General features: G+C 49.8%; 1 protein-coding gene across 1 annotated transcript; it reads right to left on the bottom strand.

Moving 5' to 3' along the window:
• Positions 1 to 4,915: 4,915 nt before the first annotated feature.
• On the bottom strand, positions 4,916 to 13,886 carry LOC131562628 (olfactory receptor 143-like). Its single transcript, XM_058812458.1, has 5 exons — positions 13,863 to 13,886; positions 7,889 to 8,004; positions 7,743 to 7,749; positions 7,378 to 7,452; positions 4,916 to 5,029 (listed from the first exon to the last, which is right to left on the bottom strand). The coding sequence occupies exons 1-5, from the start codon at positions 13,884 to 13,886 to the stop codon at positions 4,916 to 4,918; spliced, it is 336 nt and encodes a 111-aa protein (XP_058668441.1).
• Positions 13,887 to 15,067: the final 1,181 nt, after the last annotated feature.

Raw genomic sequence — 15,067 nt, 5'->3', positions numbered from 1 at the left:
GGGCCTCTTCACCTCCCATCTCTGTCCAAGGCCCAGGCCTACCTCACATGACCGCATGGCTTCCCGTCCCCCACCCAGCTGGCAGCAGCTGGGCAGGGGAGAGTTCTGAACTCTTTCACCACCACAACCCAAGAGAAAGTTTTCCTGGGAGTTCTCTGCTTTTAACCCCTGTGTCCTCAGAGGTGTATCCATGTCCCCAGTGGCCCCACCAGTTGCCCATATTCAAATCTGAGCATCTATTGGTTTGACCACAGCATCCCAAAAATCTCACTTCCTCTCAAACCATGACAGGGTAATAGGAACCTATAGACTCTATCTTCTCCTTGTATGTTACTTTATGAAATTGTATAGTTATTGATGTTGTTCAAGTTGTATAGCTATTGATAAAATTGTGTAGCTGTTGATTCTTTTACTATCCTAATATAATGCCTTTAGCTTATTCTTGTGTGTTGCCTTATAAAGTTGTACAACTGTTGGTATTGTCAATAGTCTAGAAGTGGAGGTAAAAGGATTTTTGATGATAGATAATGTAAGTTTGGGGAATAAATCAAGGTCAGCACACGGGTCCATTCCAGAGTTAGTGGAATCTACACAAGGGATACTTGTACTTTGTTTGCTATTTCTTCAGCAAGGGCCCTGTAGAGGTATGGTAGACATGGCATTTATTTAAAAGAAAAAAAAAGGGGGAATTGTAGGTACACAGTTTGTGGTAATTGGGAATGGGGCTGTGGCTGAGCCTCATCCCTAAGGGGCTACAACCATGCAGGACAGGTGAACAGTGTTAAAGGAAATGAGACATGGAGTGCTGAGGTGTACTGACCAACCACAAAAGGGTACAGAGGGCACACAGGTGCAATGTGTGTAAGATGAAGGATATAAAAGGTTGTACTGAAGAACAATAAAGGGCTGATCCTTGATGCCTTTATTGGTGTCAACTGTACCCCCAACAGCAACAAGTGATGTCACACAGCCCCCCTGTGATGTCACAGCTCTTTCTCTAATGTCACAGCCAACTCTGCGATGTCATAGTCTGCTCTATGATGTCATAGTCTGCTCTGTGATGTCACAGGGGCAGTCTATGATGTCACAGCTGCTCGATGACCTCACATAACCCACTCTGTGATGTCATAACCGACACTGTGACCTCATGTGACCAGATGATAAATTGTCTACACCAGGTGAGCACACACAATGCTGATTCTCCAAAACCCCAGGCCTATGGAAACCACACAATGCCCATTGTGTGAGAAGGCGAACTGAAATTCTCCAGTCTCAGTGTCCTGCCAGCTCAGCAAGGCCCACTGGAACATTGGGGTCCCTGAGCACCAGGGACCACCACAGAGACCCCCAGGACAGGAGAACGCATGGGTAAAGGGGGGGGGAAATATGTTAATGATTTTGGGGAAATGATTATCATATGTGTGTTTAGTCCAGGACAATCAATGAATATGTGTGCAAAATACAGAATATAAACAGAAACTTCCCTGCATTCAGCATGCACAACTTTGGGAGGAGCTATCCCCCTCCCGTGCATCTGGCCAAATACAGAATGCTGCTTCTTAATGCTACATTAGGGTTATGGATTTTCTATTTTACCTAATTTTTGTTAACACTCCCAATCCCAAGGAAAGCTCTGTCTCCTGCTGTTCACAAACAGAGAAGGGCTGGTGGGAGATGTGGTGGTCGGAGGCTGCCTGGAGCACAGTCACCATGAAATAATTGAGTTTTCAATATCCTATGAAAGAAGGAGGGGCATCAAAAAAAAATCTGCCCTGGAATCAGGAAGGGCAGACCTTGGCCTGTTCAGGATGCAGATTTGGAGAGTACTGAATCAGGTACTGAATTTTTAAGGGAAACAGCCCTTAAAGACAAAGGTGTCCAGGAAGAATGGACACACCTCAAGAAAGGAATCTTAAGGGGGAAGGAGCAGCCTGTCCCTCTGTGCCAAAGTTGAACCAGAGAGGAAAATTACTGTCCTGGCTGGTCATGAGGTTTTTTGTGGGAACTCAGAAAAAAATAGGTCAGGCAACTCAGGAAGTTTTAAGCATGTTGTTGGGTCAAGCAGAAAGAAAAGTAGAGAGATGAAAGCTCAATTAGAGCTCCACTTGGCCACTTCTGCAAAAAGTAATAGAGTTTTTATAAACAAACTAATAGAAAAAGGAGGAATAGGGAGAACCTCTACTCCATAGTGGATGCAGTGGGGAATAGAGTGACTAAAGATAAGGAAAAGGCTGAGCTGCTTAATACCTTGTATGTCTCAATTTTCAACAATAAGACAGGTTTTCCTCAAGACAAGTGTTCTCCTGAGCTAGTGGATGGGCACTCGGAGCAGAACAGCCCCCCTGTAATCCAGGAAGGAGCAGCTGGGGACCTGCTGAGCCACTCAGATGCTCAGAGGTGAGACATAAACTTTAAAGAATTTAGGGATTTTAGAGGAGCTGAGGTTTTAGTTAGAGATAAGCTTTATTCGAGTTAATCAAAATAAATTGGTAGGCCTTGATGAAATTAAGAGTTAGGAGTTACCTAATAATTGATTGCTTGTCAACACAATGTTTGGTTAGCTGGGTTTATAATGAAGAATATAGAAACTGATAAATAGCTTTTAGGAACATAACAAAATTGTAGCCTCCTCTGTTTTGAAACCAATTCAAGAGGGGAATGGGAGTTCTACCACGGGTTCATTTGTCATATTTGCATTTAAAAGGTGGAAAGGTCAGAACGGTGAAATCTTCATTTACTTCCTCATTTTGGGACCCCTCCCCATGAAAGGGACTACCAACTCATTCTGACAAACAAACTATGCATGCTTAATAGCTTTTGAACTAATTACCATACAAAGCGGGGAATGGGATGTACCAAAGTTATGAATATGCATTTGTATTTTGGGTATTCAATACTTATATAGATAAAAGGACTCTGTAATCACCTGTAAACTGTGGTGTGTATTTGGGAGCTATCCTGCATGCTTCCCAGTGTGGCAATAAACATACACTTTCTAACTTTAAACTCTTAGAGAGTCTTTTTCCATCAGTGTAGGATGTCGGTACTAGATCAATATCCAAATTTTTAATAAATCACAGGTGTCTCTGGGAGCAGATGGGATCCATCCCAGGGGGATGAGAGAGCTGTGGATGAGCTCCCCAAGTTGCTCTCCATCATTTACCCATCAGTGCTGGCTCAGCAGGGAGGTCCCGGAGGACTGGAGGTACCAATGTACCAACCCCAACAAGGGCTGGAAGGAGGAGCTAGGGAACTCCAGGCCTGTCAGCCTGACCTGGGTGCCCAGCAAAGTTATGGAACAGACCACCTTGAGTGCCATCCCAGGGCACCCACAGGATGGCCGAGGGATCAGAACCAGCCAGCGTGGATTTCAATATCTGCACTGATGATCTGCATGAGGGGATTGAGTCCAGCATCAGCAAATTTGCAGATCACACCAAGCTGGATGTGAGTGTGGATGTGCTGGAGGGTAGGAGGGCTCTGCAGAGGGCCCTGGACAGTCTGGATCCAGGGCCCAAATCCAACAAGGTGAGGCTGAACAAGACCAAGTATGGAGAGAGTCCCTGTAAGATCTATGTATTGGATAAGTGGGTCCTAGTTACACCAAACGAGCTGCAGCTGCGAAGTCCTTAGGTTGGCAGCAGCTATAGCTTGTGAAGGTAACTGGGATAAAAAGGGGTGGGTCGAGAGCCCAGGAGGAGCCCCTGAGAAGCTATGATGAACTGTGCTGTAGAGAGGAACTGCTTGGTAGAAAACCAGCTAGAAGGTATGAACTTTAGGAATATAGTTGCAACAGCATGGGACTTGAGAAATATGAAATACAATAGGGTTGCAAAACCAAGTGCTGAGTCCTCCACTTTGGCCACAACAACCCCTGCAGTGCTACAAGCTGGGGACAGAGTGGCTGGACAGTGTCCAGGCAGAAAGGGACCTGGGGGCACTGATGGACAACAGGCTGGACATGAGCCAGCAGGCTGAGATGGACACTGATGGTTTCTGGGCCAGGCTCTCTAAGCCCAGCCCAGCTCCCTGCAAGCTCTGCCAGCTGCCCTGAGCTCTGGGCAGCACCAAGGGCCTCTCCCCAGCCCAGCCAGCTCTGGCCCCACAGCTCAGGCCAGGCTGCTCTGGGCACTGGCCCACGGCCTCAGCCCCTGGCAAGGGCACAGCAGCAGCTGCCACAGGACTCAGCCCCAGCATGGGGGAAGGTGCTTGGCCAAGGCCAAAGGAGGCTCCGTGGCTGCCCTGCTCCCCTCGGGCTGAGGTGCTGAGAGCTCTGCAGCCCCTGCTGCCATCCCATCTGCCCAGGGCAGCACAAGAGCCGTGGCCTTGGGGCCCTCAAGAGCTGCTCCTGCTCCAGGCCCAGGGCCCATGCCAAATCTGGGGCAGCCACAAAGCTGTGCCCATTTCTGTTCATTGCTGCTCTGATGGGGATGGATCCTCAGCCACTTGGAGGGTGCTGATGAATTTTCCTGCTCCAGAGGCCTCTTCTTTCTTGAGCTCTTCAGTTCAGGAATTCAGTGAGAAAAGCTCATAAACATTTGTTCAAAAATTTGTTGTCTTGTTCACCCGAACAAGAGAAGGCCCTGGGAATAACTGAAACTTTAATTCTTCTGTGGTTAATTAGACAGATTTCAGAAGTCTATTCAAAGTGAATATACCATATTGAAAACAATGCAGAGAGAACTGTTTTGTCCTGTTTTCTTTTTGTCTTTATAGATCGATATCAGCAATCCCCAGTTGATATTGATCCCCAGCCCCTCCTAATGAAGTTTGAGCAGATATGAAAATTAAGACACTTCATGGCTGAAGATCAATCACACTTTGTCCCCACCCTCTCCCCACCATTTCCCTCATCCAACCCCTGGCACTAAGAGCAGCTGAGGAATGGAGTCACATCCAGGGCTGTCCCCAGGACTCAGGAGTGCGGCCAGGTAAGTTCAATCTTTTTATTGCTGCTCTGGATGAGGCCATCGAGGGCACCCTCAGTCAGTTCCCAGGGGAGCCCAAGCTGGGTGGCAGTGTGGCTGTGCTGGAGGGCAGGAAGCTCTGCAGAGGGATCTGGACAGGCTGGAGCCATGGGCCCAGGACAATGGGATGAGGTTCACCAAGGCCAAGGACCGGATCCTGCCCTGGGCTCACAACCACCCCAAATCCCTGGCCCTGCCCTGCCCCTGATCCCCACAGCCTGTCCTGTTTCCTTCATCCCTGCATTGCCAGGGACTTTCTGGGGCAAGGGAGCTCTGCTCTGGGGATGGAGGGAGGTCCAAGTGCAGCCACTGGAGTGGGAGCCACAACTCATCAGGTTTGTGTCCTTTGAGGGACCAGGAACTGATGAGACTCAGAGGCACTGGAAGTTTCTCTTCATGGCCAAAAGACCACAGTTGAACAGGACACAATTAATTAACAATCACGCTCTTCCCTGAGCCATATGCAATGTCCCAGCAGTTTCTGATGAGTCCTCCATTCGCAAGTGATTTCCATACTAAAATTACTTTCAGACAAACCTGGTTCTGTGATAGATATAAACACAATTAAGTTCTTGTGTCAGGATGGTCATCCTGGAGTGCGGGCAAAACTGTTCCAACAATTCCTGATTTGCAAAGCTGTCAGTGGTGGATGGAGATGGGAGGTCAGGCTGCTTTTGGTGGGAGGAAATGCTGAAATCAGCCTGACTCATTTCATTTCCTCCTGTCCTGGCTGATCTCTCCTCTTTCCCCTTCCACCCATTGGCTTTTGTCTCCCACCAGGCCCCCTGGTGAAGAGCCTGGCTCTGTGTTTTCCATCAGCTCCTTGCTGGCACTGCCAGGCTGGGATGAGGAGCTCCTCAGCCTTCCCTGCTCTGGGCTGGACCAGCCCAGCTCCCTCAGCCTCTTCTCACAGCCCAAGGGCTCCAGTCCCACCTTGGAGGCCCTTGCCAGACCCTGCTCCAGCTGCCAGACATCTTTCCTGCCCTGGGCAACCCAAACCCGGCCACAGTGACCTGGATAATCCACATCCTTGATGTCCTGGTCACACAGCCCTGGCCCCTTGTCCCCATGTCAGGCTCTGGGGTGGATCCTGTGGAACATCCTTTGGTGGAGGCTGTGGCTCCAGGTGGGATCCCAGAGGACAAGGACCCCACTGAGCATGAACAGCATTGAACTTGTTGGGAGAAACTGTGAGGGGGAGCTGGGGCAGAGTGACCAACCCAGTGACCTGACACAGCCCTGCTGGGATGTCACACAGCCCCTCCGGGATGTCACAGCCTCCTCTGTGAGGTCATAGTCTGCTTTATGATGTTAGACCTCTGCCCTGTGATGTCAAATATATGGCCTATGGTGTCATAGCTTCTCCATGACCTTACATATCCCACTCTGTGATGTCATAGCCCACTCTATGACCTTGTGTTGCCAGATGATAAATTGTCTACACCAGGTGAACTCACGCCTGGAGTTTGTTCTCTAAAACCCCAGGCCTCCTGGAAGCAAGGGAATATTGGGACACTCTGGGACCCATGGAACCAAGGGGCCTCTGTGAAACTGCAGCACCAATAATAACATTGTGACACTGTGAAGCCACATGGAACCAAGGAGTCCATTGTCACATTTTGGGGCCCATGGAACCAAGGAGACCAGTGGGACAGTGCAGGGCCCAGTGTAACCAAAGGGCCATTGTGACATTGAGGGCACCCTTGGAACCAAGGATATCTTTGCAGATGTCACCAAGCTGGATGTGAGTTTTGATCTGAGGGAACATAGGAGTGGTCTGCACAGGGACCTTGATAGGCTGGATCCAGAGGATGAATCCAACAAGGTGAGGTTTAACAAATCCAAGTGCCAGGACCTGCAATTTGGCCTCAGTGCTACAGGCTGGGGACAGAGTGGCTGGACAGCAGCCAGGCAGAAAGGGACCTGCAGGGACTGGTGGACAGCAGGCTGGACATGAGCCAGCAGTGTGCCCAGGTGGCCAAGAAGGCCAATGGCTCCTGGCTGGATCCGGAGTGGTGTGGCCAGCAGGAGCAGAGCTGCTGTGCCAGCACTGTTCTGCCCCCAGCTCTGGACACAGACATTGCTGCTGCAGCTGCAGAGAAGGCAACAAAAGGGCATCTCTGCAGGAAGATTTGCTGGAAAATCCTTTAGTTCCTTTAAAGCCACCGAGAGTACAGCCCCTCCTTGACACAGTCTTTAGCCACAGGGAAGGTGGAGAGAAAAAAATAAGAGAAATGGCACAAACAATGGCATTTATTTCTAGATATGATTAAAAAAGCTTAACAAAGAAATGCAACCTCCAAAATGAAACCAACAAGAAGTATCAAAGATGATTTTTATTAAAAGTGACTTGCAGGAATTAGCCAGCAGTTTAATGTTCCTGAAAGCATCCAGTCATCAGTCTCCACACTGCAGCCTTGAGTTCCTGGTTCCTTCGGCTGTAGATGAGGGGGTTCGGGGCTGGAGGCACCACTGAGTACAGAACTGACAGGGCCAGATCCAGGGATGGGGAGGACATGGAGGAAGGCTTCTGGTAGGCAACTGCTACAGTGCTTACCAACACGGAAACAACAGCCAGGTGAGGGAGGCAGGTGGAAAAGGCTTTGTGCCATCCCTGCTCAGAGGGGATTCTCAGCACGACCCTGAAGATCTGAACATAGGGGAAAACAATGAACACAAAGAAGCCAAATATCAAACACATGCTAAGTGTAAGAAGCCCAAGTTCCCTGAGATAGGATTTAGAGCAGGAGAGCTTGAGGATCTGTGGGATTTTACAGAAGAACTGATTCAGGGCATTACCATTGCACAGGGGCAGTGAAAATGTATAGGCTGTGTGAAGCACTGAATAGAGGAAGGCACTGGCCCAGGCAGCTGCTGCCATGTGGGCACAAGCTCTGCTGCCCAGGAGGGTCCCATAGTGCAGGGGTTTGCAGACGGACATGTACCGGTCGTGGCTTATGATGGTCAGGAGGAAATACTCTGCTGAGATGAAGAACAGAAAGAAAAATAGCTGAGCAGCACATCCTGTGTAGGAGATGTTTCTGGTGTCCCAGAGGGAATTGCGCATGGCTTTGGGGACAGTGGTGCAGATGGAGCCCAGGTCACTGAAGGCCAGATTGAGCAGGAAGAAGAACATGGGCGTGTGCAGGTGGTGACCACAGGCTACGGTGCTGATGATGAGGCCGTTGCCCAGGAGGGCAGCCAGGGAGATGCTCAGAAAGAGGCAGAAGTGCAGGAGCTGCAGCTGCTGCGTGTCTGCCAATGCCAGCAGGAGGAAGTGCCTGATGGAGCTGCTGTTGGACATTTGCTGGGGCTGGGCATGGGGACCTGTTCATGGAGAAAGGACAGTGACAAGTCAGGAGAGGTTGCTTTGAGCCAAACCTGGGCCATTCCCTGCAGACTGTCCCACTGGGATTCACCCATCCTTGTTCATGTTCCGGGAAAACCTTCACCCAGGTCTCTTCCTGAGCTCCAGTTGTGCTGGCTGAGTGTGCTAGGAGCAGCCAGGCCTGTGCGTGAGGGCTCTCTTGAAGCCATCCCTGCCCCCCTGCCCTCGGTTTATGGCCATGTGGCAGAGGGACAAGGATGGATATTCAGGATTTGTCAGGGGAATCACTCTGAATGCAGAAAGGCTTGGTAGCATCTGCACTCTCATTTCTATATGTCATGGATGGCAGGAGTTTGTTTTAGGAATTGTTTTCCTACCCACACATCGTTCCTGGCTGAGGTCAGAAAACCCCAGCATTTCTGCTGCACTCAGAGTTTGCCACTGACAGATGTGAGAGGCAAAGATTCCCTGTGGCTGAGGGAAGATGAGGGGCTGGATGGGGTTGTTCCCAGCTGCCCTGGCTTTGCACCTTTGGCTGCAATCAGAGCACAGTCACACTCCCGGGTCACCCTGGGACAAACCAGACCCTGCCCAGAGCAGAGGGATCCCTGAATGTCTCACCCTCCCTAAAGGTCTCTGGGCAAGGTCTCAGCACCCCCTTGTGCCAAGGACACTCACGGCTCCCTGGGCAAACCCAACAGCATTTCCTCAGCTGTGGCAGCTCTGCCCTTCCCCGTGGGACAGTCAGGGAACTCCCAGAGGCTCTGGCACAGATTTGCACCCAGGAGGGCAGCTCAGATCTTGGAAGGGCACAGCAAGGAGATCCCTGGCTGTGCACATGATGGGATCCAAGGGAGGGGGCTCAGCTCATTCCCCTTTCCCATGGACTGCTTTGCCCACAGCCCCACAGGTGCCAGGCAAGCTTGGACACCCCATTCCCATGGACACCCCTGCCTGGCAGGAATGCCAAGGACAGAGCCTGACTCAGCTGCTGCAAATGCCAGAGCCTCCCTGAGAGCAGCAGATAACAGTGACAATATCAGGGCAGGGCAGAACCAAGAGAAGATGTTGTGGTGCTGTGCCTGAGAGGGCAGGGCAGAGACAGCCGGGCACTCAGGACAGTGTTCCCATGCCCAGCTGTGCCCGGCACCTCCCACACACCAACAGTGCCCTCATCCTGCCCCAGCACTGCTCTCTTCAGCCCCCTGTCCTTCTCTGAGCATCTCCCTGGGCCTGGACATTCCCTCCTGAGAGGAGCCTTGTCCCTGCCAGCACTCACAGAGCCCATCCCAGCCTGTGTGCCCTGGCTGGGGCCCTACAGAAACCTGCCTGTGTGCAGGGCCCTGGCTGGGGCAGGCTCTGTGTGCAGCTGCCAAGGGCAGCTCAGGAGAGCCCTGCTGGGCCCTGCAGAGGTGATGCTGCTGCTGTCCAGGGCTGAGGAGTGGCTGAGGGCCCTTTGGGAGCCTCCCAGCAGAGAGACTGACCACCCAAAGTTACAGTTCTGGAGTCTCTGTAAATGTTCAAACACTCCTTTGGTGATCCTGTGTGTCCCTTTCAACTCAGAATGTTCTGTGATTCTGGGATTATAATTCCTGTTCTGCTTCTCTCATCCCCCTGTTGTCTATAATCCAAAGAGAAAAAAAACCCACTTGCAACAGTGTTAGAACAGTAAAGTAAAAACCAGACATTTATTGGAAGCTTCCAGGCATCCCAGTGGGGATGGGGCACACCCGGGCCCTGATTTACACAATTTATTAAGGTTGATTAATAAAGAAAATTTAACAGGAACATCTAATAGGAGATTCAGTTTCCCTAGTTACACACCCCTGGTACAAACTGTTGGATTAGGTCCAAAGGCTTCTTTGCCAAAAATATTTGTTGTGACTGCTCACATTCTGGTCAATTAAAAAAATGTTCCTATAGGTCCTCTTCCTGATAATAAGACTACACAGTATTTCAGGAATATATTTAGACAGTCTAAAATGTCTATTTTTCTAAAATCTAAGAGAAAGGTTAGGAAACACACTAGTGCTAATTAAGGATTATGGTTATATAAGTATATAATAGTGATTTAACAGAGTTGGTTAAGAGTTTACTAGAGTAAGGATTATAGTTTTATAACTATATAATAGTAATTTACAGAACTATGAATACATTCAAAATGTATAAAAAGCAAAAATCTTTTTGTCATCACCCCAAAATTCCCATCCTTCTCCAAAAAGAAAATTGAAACACTCTCAGGAAAGCTCCTGATCTTTACAGCAATCCCTGGCTTACCTTCTTTGGGAAGTGCTCTCTGGAGCTGTGCCCAGGCTGGTCTGGAGCTGGGAGCAGCCCTGCCCCACCCAGCCCCTCTCAGCAGCTGCCCCTGCCCTGCTCAGGGTGGCTCCTTCCCCCCAGAGCTTCTCCCCAGCACTGAGAGCAGCTCCCCGGGCCGGCTGAGAGCTGTCCCTGGCAGGCAGCAGAGTCCCTGGCCCAGCACAGCGCCCTGGGCTGCAGGACCCTGCTCTGCACGACAGCCCTGGGCACCCCTGGCTGCAGCCCCGGCTGCTCAGCCCTGCAGCAGAGCCTGGCAACAGGAGCTGCCTTGGGCTGTGCCTGGGCTGGGGCAGCAGGGAAAGCCAGCCCTGCCCTAGGGCCACAGCCCTGCCCTGGAGCAGCTCTGAGTCCTCCTGAAAGGTCCTCAAAGCTGTGGGATGTGCCAGCTCCAGGAGATCCCTGCAGGAACTGCAGCTTCTCTTCCCACAGCCAGAGAATGACTGTTTCAAACCTGGGACGATTTCTGCTCTAGTGAACCCCGAGTGAGCTCTGCTCTGTGCTCCCAGCCCAGGCTGAGTTTAACCCTTCTGTGCCTCTGTGCTGTGCCCGGGGTGGCTGCAGGCAGTGCCCCAGCCCTGCTGGGCTGTGCACAGGAGCTGCTCCTGGGCAGAGCTGTCTCTCTGCAGCGCTGGCCTTGCCAGGAGCTGCCTCTGGGCCAGGAGCCTCTGTGCAGGTTTTTCAAAGGACTTTGGGTTTTGCTTTTGCCTTGGAGTGTCTGAGAGGTTTCTGCAATCATGGCCTCCAATTATCTGCTGTAATTAGTCCCTGGAGAGGCTTTGTCAGTAACAACACTCAGTGGGGCTCATTAATACTTCAGGGTACTTCAGATTTTTTAAGGTACTTGGTGTTTCCCTTTTGATACAAACTCTGCGAGAGTTTTGTGTAATCATGGCCCCAATTTTCTTCTTTAATGAGTCCCTTGAGAGCTTTGTACTGACACCCAGTAGTGCTCATTAATACTTTGAGATATTCAAGGTTTTTAAGGTACTTTGGATTTTCCTTTCTGCACTGAGTCTCTTAGAGGATTTCATGCAATCCTGGCCTCCAATTCTCTCCTCCAAGGAGTCCATGAGGAGCCTGTGTTGGGGATGGACCTCAGAGGGACCCATTCATGCCTCAAGAAACTTTGGGATTTTTGTCCGTCTTTGACTCCTGGAAAGGTTTGTGCAATCTCCTCTCAGGCCCTGAGGTTCCAGGGCTCAGCTCCTAATGCACCCTGGGGCTCATAATTATCAAGCACTCCTGGCAAACCATGGTTTTGCTTTGATTTCCTCCATTGTAGTGCAGTTCACTAGGAAGTTCTTTTTCTATTGTTACAGAGAAATATTTCAAATAGCTTCTAATAAATCCACATTCCTGTTTTAAGGGTGTATGTTCTCTTTAGAGAAGAAATGATAGCAGCATTCTGTGACTGATAGACCCAGGGGCTTTCCTAAGGAGGTCTGGCCTGCTCTGAGAAGCTGTGTCTTGAGATCTGACCCAGTGTGGAGAGCCTTGCTCCACATTTCCAAACCCCATCCTGTCTCTCCTCACTCACCTGGGGTCAGCTTAGCTTGGAGAACTGGCTGCAGTCAGGCAAAGAGGGGGTTTTCTTTATTTATTTTAGTAATCTGAAACTCCTAAGCTCCCTGTTGAAAACAGACACCCTCCTCAAGTTTGTGCCAAGTCCAAGCTGCCACCAAGACCACTCCAGACCTGCCCTGGGCCAGCTGTGAGGATATGTGGAGGCCCAGAGCCCTGCCATCAGAGTCTCAATCTCCCAGACATGGAGGACTGGTTCCAGATAAGACGAATAGGCTTTCAGGTTAGGGTGAGACACTTTCTTCTCCCATAGATCTTTGCAGACATATGATTTATGTCACGTTATGTTACCCCATTAGCCCATTGGCCTAATTACCCTAGTTCAACTCCTAATGCCTACCTTTGTTTAGCCCTAGAATGCTCTTCTCTCTCTGTCCCGCCATTAGCCCTAGTTTGCTGTGTTCCTTCACCCTTGTTTCCCTATTGGTTGACCTGACCTCTGACCCCTCCATTTTCCCCCATATCCATTGTGCCCTGACCCTCAGCTCCACCCTCACTACCCCATATAAGGCCCTTTTCCCTCAGCCTACATTCTGTATTCGTCCCTGGACCCTGTTCAGCTGTGTACCCTGTTCGTGTACCAATAAACCCACTTTGCAGGAGATCATATGAAGACCCATCCTGCTTATTCTCTCGGCTTTCTAAGGTAGCAGTGAGCTTTGGGCTCATGAGTGCTGGATGCTCCAAGGGCCTCAGTAGTGCCACAATGCTACATCTGGCACCCAAACAGGGACCTGATTCATTGAGGTCCCTGTGAGTTTCTCCAGTGGTGATCCTGCCAGTCAGACATCACTGAAAGCTGTACCCCTGTGGGTCAGCCGCAACACTAAAATGAGACTCGAGTTTTATCAAATCTCACTGAAGAAGAAGTTCACAATCCCTTCAACATCTGTGGGACCAACTTCACTGACAGCCCCACAGGACCACTTTGGCTGAAGATTGTGCCTGTGAGACTGAGTGACTGAGTGGCAGAGAGCTCCCAGGGGTTTGGGCTTTTGATTTTCTGTTCCAGTGTGTGGGAATTCCCTCTTCCTTTGGGGGCAACTCTGGGAAATAATCAGTCCCAAGGTGAAAAGGATGTTTTTGTTAAGTTTTGGAGAGTTTTAAATTTAGAGGGGAGTTCATTTTCTGAGGGGAGTTTAAAAGGCATTGTTCATGGTTATTTGAGGAGCTTCCTGATATCTCTGTTGATTCTATCTATCAGTTACCATTTGTGGATGCTGTTGGGAAAAAGCTTTTTATTTTACAAACACAAGGGGTTTTAAAAGTTGGGAAATTTTATCTGTTGTTTCATTTAAGTTATAGGATCATTTTACAAGTTCATGGTTCCAACCCTTTGTCCTGGTTTATTCAATCCTCCCCCCATGTTCCCGAACCCACGTTCCCTGAGAACAGGACGGGAGATGGAGCCTGGCCTTTGGAACAGACAAGCCATCTGCTGTCTGCCATCTCCCCTCCTTTTCTGTCTCTCCTCAGGGTGATAGTGGCCAGTCTACCCTGAGATATTCCCTCGCCCACATTCCTTCACCCTCTAGTCCTAATCCCCCTTCCTATAAATCACAAGATGGCAATACTCCTGTTAGAGAGACCACCATTTTAGATACTTTCCCGCCCTCATCCCTATTTCCTGCCTTTGCTCTGGGTGCTTCCCCTGTGATGGGTCCCACCTTGACGTCAAGTTCTGCCCCCATGTTGGGTCCCTCCCCTGTCATGGGAAAGCTCCTCCCCAATGCGGGCTACACCTCTCCACTTCCATGCCCCTTCTCCAGTCCAGCATCTTCCAGTTCCTGCATCACCAGAACTGGATGTGGGGCCAACCGGAAGGAAGCCATTTCGGCTACCAAAGGCTTTTAACACCGGGCATTGCCGATCAGCAGAAAGGCCCGCACCTCTGCCAGCAGACCTGCTTCCTCCACAGAGGAAGAGAGTGATAGCTTATCTGAGAGTGAGGATGAGCCGGAGGATTCTTGACAGAGGATGCGGAGAAAAGCTGCAAAGGAGGGGGACTGGGAGGTGTTATCCAAGATTCAGGTGGCACCTGTGCAGTATAAGCAGGGGCCAAAACCTAAATTGGAATCTATTCCCCACAGGGAAATGAAGGACTTAGTAAAGGCTGCAAAGGATTATGGGAGGGCTTCTCCCTGTTTTAACAATTTGCTGGATGTGCCATTTACTGCCCACACAATGGTGCTATAAAATTTAAAACAGTGCATGAAATTCATATTGTCACCTGACAAATTTATTTTGTGGAAAGGAGTTTGGATAAATAAAGTTAACGAGTTACCAAAAGGCTATGTTAAGGAAGAAGGGCAACAACACCTCACGATGGACCGCATTACCAGGGAAGGAGACTGTACTAGACTGCAATATCAGGCTGAAGTCTTCCCCCAGTCAATACTGTAAGATCTCAAACATGCTGCATGGTCTACCTCCCTCCAAACATCTGAGGCTTCTGCATCCCACACTGACTTCCCTGACTATTGCCAATGCCTGGACAGGAGCTATATCAAGTTTTTAAAGCACCTTATGAAAGCACTGGAAAAACAGGCAAACAATCAAAAGGTCTGGGACTATCTTATTAAAAAATTAGTTTTCTGTAATGCCAGTATTGACTTCAGAAAGGTTCTGCACACGCTCCCCCTTGACCCTCAGCTGACCATCGCTCAGATGATTGATGCTTGCACCCACCAAGCGGTCTCAGACTGTGACTCCAGCCTAGCCAAGGCCACAGGCCAGGGTGCAATGGAAGCGCTGGTTGCAGCAAACTTGCTTCCCCACAATACAGAATGTAATAAAGACAGTGGAAACTGTTACAATTGCAGGAAATCTGGACATGTAGCAAAAGACTGTAAATACAAGAATAACAACTGTT

The sequence above is a fragment of the Ammospiza caudacuta genome, chromosome 11 (genome assembly GCF_027887145.1).
Source record: "Ammospiza caudacuta isolate bAmmCau1 chromosome 11, bAmmCau1.pri, whole genome shotgun sequence".
NCBI lineage: Eukaryota > Metazoa > Chordata > Aves > Passeriformes > Passerellidae > Ammospiza > Ammospiza caudacuta.
The sequence above is the reverse complement of the archived record's forward strand: the minus strand, read 5'-3'. Positions and strand labels throughout refer to the sequence as shown.